Raw genomic sequence first — 10758 nt, 5'->3', positions numbered from 1 at the left:
CGCAAGTGTCGCGCACGCATGTGGGAGACTTCCCAAGTCTCCTGCGAGGTGCGGATCTCTGGAGACCGAACGGTGTCTGTTGGCTGTGAAAGACCAGTGCCAATGCTTCCTGTATAGTTCCAGCTCCGTCCTGTCAAAGGCGGAGTGATATCAAAATGCACTCCGCCTGTGAGAGGCGGGACACAGGAAGCATCGGGCTCTGCATGCTTCCTACTGCGCCGCTCCGCACACACTCCCGTTGTCTCTCGTGTCTTAGGAGCCAGCAGTAAGTCACATGTGCTAGGGGTGCAACTAGCCCTCAGCACATAATTGTAAATATTCCAGCATGTGCAGTGTTACCACCATGACCACTTCAAATCATTGAAGTGGTCATGGTGGCTGTTCACTTCTGAGAGCTATTAAAATAACACTCTCAAAGTACACACGGTTTAAATGCCAGGCAACATCAGCTGGTTGACAGCCCGTTGGGCCCGTGTGTATGGCAGCCGATCAGACAGAAGCCAGTCATTCAGCATGTGCGGGGGGCGGCAAACTAGCTCCCAAATTTAACTGGCTGCTAGATTTCAAGCAAATTTTTCAAGTCCTGCTGCAATATATATTTTTGGTAAAGAAATCTTGGTAGAACCCTCCTGGCCGCAGCCCATGAAGGGGGCTCAATCACCTTACAGCATTCACTTACCTGATTAGAGTACACTGATGACCAACTTTTACACATCACTGTCTTAAAGTGTTTGTTACCCCAAAACTTCAAATTCATGATAGGAGTGTGCAGTACCATGTACTTACATGAAAGTGTCCTCTCTTTGTATTACTTTTATGTGAAATCCCTGGTGTTCCTGCCAGTCCCTTTGCTTTCCTATTAAAAACCTATCACACTAAGCAGGAGAGCACAGCATGGATGGTTCTCTACCTATGCTGGTAACTCCGTGTACTCTCCTTCAATGATCAGACTTGTCCCAACACGCCTCCCCTGCACAGCCATTCACTGGGAAGCTCACTGTACTAGAATGTCATAAAAACAGCGCTACTAGGAATGTGAATTAATCAATATATAGATAATAAAATCATCCAATAAAGATGAATAAATGATAAAATCATCCAATAATTATGTATAATAAAATGCACTAGTGGTAAAAAAAATTGTAACAATTCATACATATAAAAGTGCAATGGTATCAAAAATTAATTATGGTGCCAATAGTGCAAAGGTGCTGAATAAAGTGACAGGTCTTTGATAACACCCCTTGTAGGTGGGTGACATGCGTCTACGCACTTCCTGGCAGACGGCAACTACACCACGTCACTTCCTACACGCCGGCAGAGTTCCCAGAAGTGGACGCATACTACACTGTTACTGTGGTTATCCTATGCTTTTATACCTTCTATTTATGGGAGTAGTTTTAATCTTGGATATTTTAAAAAAAATCCTATGGGCTTCACTATTTCTGGCCAATTCCCTTCCTTTTTAAGTGCCTGACCGAGGGGGTGGGGGGGACTGTAGTTGAAGGCTGGAGGCTTTTTGACCCATCCATCCCTATGGGCTGTATTATGCTCAAAAACCACTGCTTATTTAAGGCTTGGATTACCATAAGCCTGGTGAGTGGATCCCCAAAAAGGATCTTTTGAAGCACCTTGTCACCGCGTGGAGCACTCCAAGCACCTTTATTCAGCACTTTATTGAAACTTCGAGTGGACTATTTTGGACTGCACTTTATTCAGCACCTTTGCAATATAAGCACCATAAATAATTTGATACCATTGCACTTTTATATTTATGAATTGTTACAATTTTTTTTTACCACTAGTGCACTTTATTATACATAATTATTGGATGATTTTATTATCTATATATTAATTCACATTCCTGGTAGTGCAGTTTTTATGACATTCTATTTTTTCTTGGTAAGTGAGCAGCAGCTGCAGGTAGCACTGGTTTGTTTTTAGCGCGCGTTTTAATTAAAACTTTTTTTGCACAAGCTCAGCGTACTGCTGCTTCTCCCCCAGCTCTTATGCAGCTGAGAACAATGTGGGGAGAAAAAAAAAAAAAAAAAAAAGTATTTATAAATTTTATTTTTACATCTATACAAAAATGTTGTCTTCCCTTTCTATTTTAAACTGAATGGGTTGTTTTACAAGGTGATAATTTACAATCACTTTAATGATATCAACCACAGATCAACTTTATAATCAATAGAAGGGTTGCTACAAAAGGCATTAGACTAAGTGAAATATCAGACTGAGGGCTAAAAGCACCAAACATTTGCTTCGGAGATATAAAAAAAAAAAAAAAAAAATGAACATTTATAAATATCTGTATTAAAAAATCCACGTACTGAAATCCAGAAAATATAATTTATTGTTGAGCGTTTACAAATCATGTTTGATAGAGAATCCGCCTTACAGGATATGTAAGATTTGGCATTAAACACAAAATGCAACATTCTGATACAAAAGACTGTACAATCCTTTACCGGTGGAGTTCCACCTATTTTATTATTGGTTTTTTTTTTGTTTACATTCATGAAAGGCTTTAAAAAGGATTCAGGTTAGTAGCTTGAATCTTACAGCAGAAAGCTGAATTTTAACCCAACTGTTTCAGAGCTACTACAAGTTCAATGATCACCCATGGTGGTAATGACATGAGCTGGCCCAGTCCTTTTCATTAGGCTTACAAGGTTTAATTTTTACCAAAAGTTGGCAGATAACCCAGCAAAGCATTCAGAAAACGTAATTGGTTAAAAAATGTTTTAGTTTTTTCTTCATTCACATATTTGAGAGGTCCCCCATCAGCCACAGTTGAATAAAACAAGCTGCGACATCCTGTACCAGTTTACTGTACAGATTGTCACAGCAATCAAGTAATCAGCTGCTGGCAACAGTAAATGGATATCCGCTTGGGTGCTATAAAACACCAGTTTTTGGGAGTTCTCTTACATTCTTTAGAGCCTTTGCCTCTTTGTACCATGTACCAGTAAAACTCATACCAACATAGAATAGAGCTGCACGATTCTGGCTAAAATGAGAATCACAATTCTTTGTTTTGCTTTGAATAAAGATCACGATTCTCAACGTAACATCTTTTACATTATACAATAAAAATTGGGCTAACTACTTTTTCGTTTTTTTTTTATAAATTCATTAAAGTGTATTTTTTTCCCCAAAAAAAACTGCATTTGAAAGACTTCTGCGCACATAGTGACAAAAGATAGCACCAATCGCCATTCTATTCTCTAGGGTCTCTGCTAAAAAAGCAACAAGTTTCAGAAATAGGCTTACACTTTTACAGGTTCAACTGCCCTCACTTACAGATGGAAGCTCATTCCTTTGATCTAAAAGAACTATTTGATCTAAAAAGATACATTATAAAACATTGTGTTTATAGTCATCTAGCAGCCTTAACAAAGTTAATAACATTTGATGGAGGCCTTTGACAGCTGTGAGTGAGCAGAGAACAGCTTTGTAGGAATCAAGGATATTATTTTTTTTTTAACGATTAATCGTGCAGCTCTATACCAGCATTACATTTTTCAGGCCCTGTCTATATTTATCTTTTTTGCATCCGTGCCTGAAGAACTTCCAAGTCTTCTACAGGTCCACCTGAACATGGCCCAGGAGCAATTGAGCTGTACAGAGGTAAGTGTCCATACTGGACTTGTGTCAGTCATGCCTCAACAAAAATATTCTTCTCCTGAATGATAACCCATGGCTGATTTTAGGCCAAGTAAGGCTGTTTGTAGGTACTGTGAATTTTCTACATTAGTAAAAATTCCCCATAACCACCAGTTGTTGATCACATAACCTGCACTAAGTATTAAATCAAACATCTGAACACTGCTCATCTAAAACCACAAGGTAGCCGTATTGCATTATGAATTAGTCATATGTATAAAAAATTGCTGAGGCACTTCATGTTAAAAACATTCATGTAAAACCATTTCCTTGGCTGCAGCCCATTAACAGTTCAAAATACAACATGGCTACCTGATGGGGGGGAAAAAAAAAGGAAACATTCTTTAACATTTTTCGACCCTTCAAAAATTTTTCGATTTGTAACATTAAAAAATACTTAAGGCAAATAAAAAAAAAAAAAAAAAAGAAAAAGCACAAGCTGCCACAATTACATAAAACTGGACGGAAAAAAACTAGCCTTTTTGGACTTTGTAAAAAAAAATTCTTATGGTGCTTTTTTAGCTATCACACAGGAGTAAACAGCTTAAAAAAACATTAATACCACTTTATCAGCTATTGTGGTTAAGAAAAAAAAAAAAATGCTTTAGATATATTACAAACAAAAAATTAAATACTTCGATATGAGGTCCACAACAAATACTTAAGACATTTGTGATTTGGTTTAAAAGTTATAATTACAGACAGACTGGAATGATTCAAATACAATCTCCCAGCATCACATGGAGCAACGGGAATTATAAATGTGACGAGAATCATTCCAATAATTTTATTATAAACCACACATATAACAATATATAAAAAGACTGGTAACTGATCTGACATGTACACCAACCTAATACATAGAAAATAAAATCATGTTAAATGAACCTGGGAAAGAAAAACCTGTTCCAAATTTCCAGTCACAGTTATGCGTAAGGTTTTTATGACAAAATAAGATTTAAAAAAAAATTAGAATATAAAAATGTACAATCGATGGAAAAAAAAAAAAAAACAGTGCTATAGAATTTAAAAACATTAAAATTTCTTAAAACCACTTACAAAGATTTAAACTGATCTATTACTAGGTAAGAATATATAATTTATACAATTCTTGAGTGGGTGGATTACTTTCTGCTGCGTGTGCTTGCTCTGCCTTTCACTGCTGCTTCTATGTTTTTGGGATTGGACGTCTGTTTCAATTTCCCTCTTGTTGTAGTCACACTGGTAGCTGCCTCTGGAGAAAGAAAAACGCAACACATTATAGAATGTGAGATAACACGCCTAAAAGGTGAAGGGAAACTATCACTTCCTAACCTAGATAACAATGCAGGCAATACCAGTAAACCAAGCAGATACGAAGAATCTTAGGCCAACGACTGCAAAATACTGACCACACACATTACTTACCATAACCGGTTTATTTTAACTTTTATATTTTTAATGACAACCGATGCGGCTGAGAAGCGGCTCAGCTGTCATTTCAAGGAGCAGGAGAGGACCCCTGTGTTCCTGCAGGCCACCTGTCCAGTGGGGCTATGTTGCAGCTGACGTCTGTGCTCGCTTGCTGGCCAGACTGGGGTGACCACTTGATCTAGATTATCCAGCCCAGTCTGGCAGTTGATTGTAGACCTCTCAGAAAACAAAAAATTGTAAAAAAAATTTGCCAGGACGAGAGATCCCAGCAAGGAACTTTCTGCATAGGCAGAAAAAAAACAACCTATAGCAGGGAGAAGGCGTATACCCTCTGGGACTGTCAATAAGCGTAGCCAGATTTTTCTGCCTAGTGTCCTACTCGTGTAGGGGGTAGTATAACCCAATGGTTATGAAGGTCAGGAGCTGTGTATCAATGAATAGAGAAATTAGTGTTACCCAATATATGTACCCCAGATCCCTGTCTCCTTGGACACTGGAGAGGAGCTACTGCGAGAACAAAAAAGGTGCTGCTGCGATTTTTCTTTTATTCAAACAAAGCAATAACTGCACTGGAAAAAGTGTAAAAGAGTCCCTAAATTTACACATGTAGAGGTCAACAATGCATTATCTCTTTATAAAGTGACCTATACTGCCTGTGGGTTTCCAAAGGAATCCGATAAAATTTGGTCCAGCTGTGTCAGGGGCCTGTAGAAATTTAAAATAGGTAATTTCATGGAAGTCTCCCATTACACTACTAATTTGGTCCTTTTAGAGACCGTTCTGCTTGCAATGACATTTGTTCCTAATGTAATGCGTCTCTTCAGCAGCTATCATTTAGATTTTTGGCATTGGTACTGCTAATGGACTTTCAAAAGGCTGGATGGCTTTTCTTTATTATGTGCTTATGTAAACCTGTGTTCACTGTTGCTAGGCCTGTCTAATCCATCAGTATGTATACTAGTTCATTCCACATTTTGATTTTTTTTTACCAAAAAAGTTTAAGCATTAAAAAAAAAAAAAAAAACAAAAAAAACGAACCATAGGCAAAGTGACAGGCTCCCTTTAGAGCCGGTTCACACTGAGGCGATCCGACTTGCCGGGGCGACCTGTGAAGTCGCGGTGCAAAGCGTGCACCGCGACCTCGGAGCGACATGCACGGACTTCATATCATTGAAGTCAATGCAGGTCGCCTCCAGGTCGCCCCAAAGTAGTACAGGACCCTTTTTCTAAGTCGGAGCGACTTGTGACGCTCCTATTAGAACGGGTCCTGTGCTAATCTATGGCAGGCGACCCACAGGGACTTGTCAGGCGACCAAGTCGCCTGACAAGTCGCCCCAGTGTGAACCGGCTCTAAGGCTCCGTCTACACCCAGGCGATTTGAAACGCTGGTGGAATTGTTGCAATACGGCCTACAAACCCAAAATCGCAGGACGCACGAGATTACTTAATGGCACCCCATCGCGCCACGATTTTGCCAGGATAAGTCCCAATGCTGTCACTCAAACTAAGCCCCCTTTGTCTCAATGGGGAGAGTTAGGTTCCTGCCTCATAGCCAAAGCAGGAAGTGAAATCCGTGCACATTAAAGGGAATCTCTTGGGGACCCCCCCAGGTCACCAGAACTAGTGTTCCTATTGGAAAATGTCCCCTATTTTTCTGGGGACAACCCAAAATTTGGGATACTTTCAATAATGATAAACAAGACATAACAAGGTGGTGAATATCCCTAATGGGGGCACAGACAGCAATAAAACCTGACAGGTGTTCCAATCCCTCTCCACTCCATCAAGAAAAAAAATAAAAGTTTTTAGATATACTTTAACCAATTAAGGACCAGGCCTATTTATACACTTATACACTTTTTTGAATTAAAAACAGTAAAGTTAGCCCGATTTTCTTCTATAGTGTGAAAGATAATGTTAGGCAGAGTAAATCGATACCCAACATGTCATGCTTCAAAACTGCACATGCTTGTGGATTGTCAACAAACATTGATACTTAACCACTTACAGCATACTGACGTATATTTACGTCGGCAGACTTTGCGGTAGTATACCGGGATGATGCCTCTAGCTAGAGACACCATCCCAGTACCGTGGTATAGTGCCAACGGTCGGCTTTCCGTCGGTAACGACCGATGCGGCTCGGGAGCCGCTCGATCGTTACCCGGGTAGGCAAGAGGGGACATTTCCCTCCCTCCCCCCCCCCTCCCGTGACTTTGCTCGGGGCTCCCGTCCGCCGGCTGGATGGAGTTACGATCAAAGCCGGCGTCCATGACGTCACTTCTGGGTTACTGTGCTGCAAAAGGCAGCAAATTTAAAAAACGGCTGTATGCAAAAACGCCGTTTTCGGCGTTTTGCATACATGGAAGTGTAGTGTAGGGGTCTAGGGTCTTTTAGACCCTCGATCCCTCCATAAAGAGTACCTGTCACTACATATTGGTGTCACAAGGGATGTTTACATTGCTTGTGACAGCAATAAAAGTGATCAGATTTTTTTTTTTTAAAACTGTAATAAAGTTAAAAAAAAATAATAAAATAGGAAAAAATAATTTTTAGCCGCCCCCCCAAAAAAATGTATACGGAAGTCGAGCAGCGAATGAAATCGCTGTTCAAACCACACGTGAGGTATCGCCGCGATCGCTAGAGCGTGGGCAATAATTTAAAAAAAAAAAAAAAAAAAAAAAAAAAGAGCTACACTCCCACTCTAAACTGGTAATCGTCAAATAAATTTAAAGCGTCGCCTATTGAGATCTCTATTGACCGTAGTTTGTCACCATCCCACGGGTGTGCGCAATTTTAAACCGTAACATGTTGGGTATCTATTTACTCTGCGTGACATCTTTCACAATATACAAAAATATGGGCTAACTTTACTGTTTAGTATTTTTTAAATGCAGTGAAATGTGATTTTTCAAAATGTATCAAAAAATACCGTGTGACAAAAAATATTGCAATGACCGACATTTTATTCTCCAGAGTCTTTGCTAAAAAATATATACAATGTTTGGGGGTTCTAAGTTTTCTAGGAAAAAATACTGGTTTTAACTTGTAAACAAAAAATGTCCGAAATAGGGCTGGGGCTTAAGTGGTTAATCTAAATAGGCGGCGCTTTAAAAATTTCTACAGATTACCAGTTTTAGAGTTAGAGGTCTAGAATTATTGCTCTCGCTCCAACGCTAGCGGCAATACCTTATGTGTGATTTGAACACAGTTTACATATGTGGGCGTGACTTGCGTATGCGTTCGCTTCTGCACGCAAGGTCAAAGGGACCGGGGAGCTTTAAAAAATTTTTTTTCTTATTTTACCTTTTATATTTTTACACAATGTCCCTTTGATCACTTTTTTTCCCTATTACAAGGAATGTAAACATCCATTTTAATATAAATCAGGACAGGTCCTCTAATGTGAGATCTGGGGTCAAAAAGACCTCAGATCTCAAATCAACACTAAAAAGCAAAAAGGGCCCATTAAGGCTGTTGGGAGGAATTGACATATGACGTCACTCCAGTCCAAGGCCTAGAGTCGAGTAGGGGGCCAGCTAATTTACCCCTGCTACCGACTGCTCCGGTAAGCAGTGAAAACGACTAGGAAGCGGTGGGAGGGGCACCTCTTCCGCCACCCATAAAAGTGATTCCGCGGCGAATTCGCTACTGGAACCACTTTGTTAAAGCGGAACGCACGGCATTAAAAAAAAAAAAAAAAAGGTATGCAGGGTTATGGCAGCTATCTGCTGCCATAACCCTGGCATTTAATGTCAACGTAGCGACATAAATACCCACTGGCCAGTCCGTAAGTGGTTAAGGCCAGATCAGTTTTAAAAAAACACCATATTTTTAAGGCACTGCAGAAAGAAATAGTCAAGTGCAATGATCCATAGAAACCAAATTCATTTACTGAAATCAGATAGTGAAAAACTGACTAGCTGGCTGCTATGGGTTTACTGCTGCACGTTTTAAAAGTAGCCCCCCCCCCCCCCCTAGATACATAATTTGTAAAAGCGGTGCTTCCTTACCAGTTTTCCTCCTTTTTGCCGGGGAACTGACAATTAGTTTTTCAACTGAAGATTCTTTAGTGGGTTTGCCTTTTTCTGCCTTTGTTTTCCTCGTATTTCGTTTTCCATGGACAGAAGGGACATTCTCTGTGTCTGCATTGTCACTGCTTGGCGTTTCATTTGCAGAACTTCTTTTTACACCTCTTGCTGGTTTTGTTGCTACCCCTTCTACTTCATTGCTGCTCTCGTTAGACAAAATACCTTTTTTCTGGTTTTTGTGTTTAGCTGGGGATTGGTTTGTGCTCTCTGCAGGTGCAATGCTGGCAGCAGTACCCCTCTTTCCTCTTGAAGTTGACACAACAGTAGTATCCACTTCGTTGTTCTCGCTGTCCAAAGCCTTGCTAGATGCTGCTGCTTTTCTTCCTCTAGTTGGATGTAAAGCTTGTTTACCAAAAGACCCTTCTGTCTCAACTGAGGAAGATTCTTTATCTGAACTTTTGTCTTCCTCCAACTGTTCCTGAGGAATTGCAGGCTTTCTGCCTCTCCTGCCTTTACTAGCAGAAACATTGGCAACACTGGACGCAGTATTGGCTTCGGAGATAGCTGGAGGTTCAGATTTGTCTTCAGGATTTTCTCTACGTGATCTTTTAGCAGGGACAGGCTCGGATGTGTCAGGCTTCGTTCTACCCCTAGATCTACTACCACGGGTAGCAGCCTCAGTAGCAATTTCTTCAGCTTCATCTGTTCTTTTTGCATTTTCATCAGTGGTCAGCAGAGGGTGCCACTGTACAGATTTAGCTTTTGAAGGCTTCTCTTGAACACTCTGCTCACCTAAAGCTTTGCTCCTTGTGGTCTTTCCTTTTATTATTTCAACAACTGGCTGAGGTTGTTCACTGTCAGGAAAGCCCCTCTTACCTCGGGTGGCTCTAAATGTTTCAACTGCTGTAGATTCAGTTTGCACCTGAGACTCGTTTGCACTCTCTTGATTTTTTCTTCCTCTTTGTTTGGACACTGGAGCAATAGGTCTGGATTCCTGCCCTTTTACAGGCACATCACTGGTTTCTCTTGTTCTGGACCTCCCCTTTGTAGGAGTTCTTTTCTGAGGGGAATCTGTGGATTTAGTAACTTCTGCTATGCTGGTCTCTGCAGAGTCACCCTTCTTAGCAGTTCTGCTCTGCCTGCCACGTATGTTCTTAGTCAGTTCCTCAACAGGAAGTTCAGAATCGACATCTTTCTGATTCTTGGATGATCTTTTATCAAATTTAGCTGCTGGACTCTTTGCATGGTCAAGAACATCAGTTTCCTTTAATGTTTCATTAAGGCTTTTGGACTGGCTTCTGTGTCTTGCCCCCAACTTGGGCTCCTCTAGCTTAGGATCAGCAGCATCTTAAAAAAAAAAAAAAAAAACACATTACAGCAGTTGGAAAATAATACCAAATCACCACTTCACCTATAGCTGCCATTAAAAACCCTGCATGAAAAACACCTGCCAATTGTTCTGGCAATCATGCCAATAACAGTATGTACTTGGTGCACTCACTTTCCATACTATATTTATGGAGAAGCACCACTGTCACACAGTCACACTTTCTGTTTCACCACAGTAGGGGATGAGTTTTGCAGTACAGGTGGTCAATGGGGTAGGGCACTGCTTAGGATTCTGGTGCAACATTAGCAGCTGACT

The 10758-nt window shown here is 40.4% G+C and overlaps 1 protein-coding gene across 1 annotated transcript in view; it reads right to left on the bottom strand.

Annotated features, from left to right (window-relative positions):
* Positions 1-4276: 4276 nt before the first annotated feature.
* The window catches only part of MKI67 (marker of proliferation Ki-67), a 56342-nt gene continuing 49860 nt past the window's right edge, over positions 4277-10758 (bottom strand). Inside the window, exons 21-22 of the mRNA XM_082268849.1 lie at positions 9096-10460; positions 4277-4903 (exon numbers count right to left, since the gene is read on the bottom strand). Of these exons, the coding sequence (XP_082124975.1) occupies positions 4794-4903; positions 9096-10460 (1475 nt within the window). The 3' untranslated portion in view covers positions 4277-4793. The remainder of the gene's footprint in view (positions 4904-9095; positions 10461-10758) is intronic.

Source organism: Pelophylax lessonae, assembly GCF_965119305.1.
Source record: "Pelophylax lessonae genome assembly, chromosome: 9".
Classification (NCBI taxonomy): Eukaryota; Metazoa; Chordata; class Amphibia; order Anura; family Ranidae; genus Pelophylax; species Pelophylax lessonae.
This window is presented reverse-complemented; position numbering and strand designations above follow the sequence as displayed.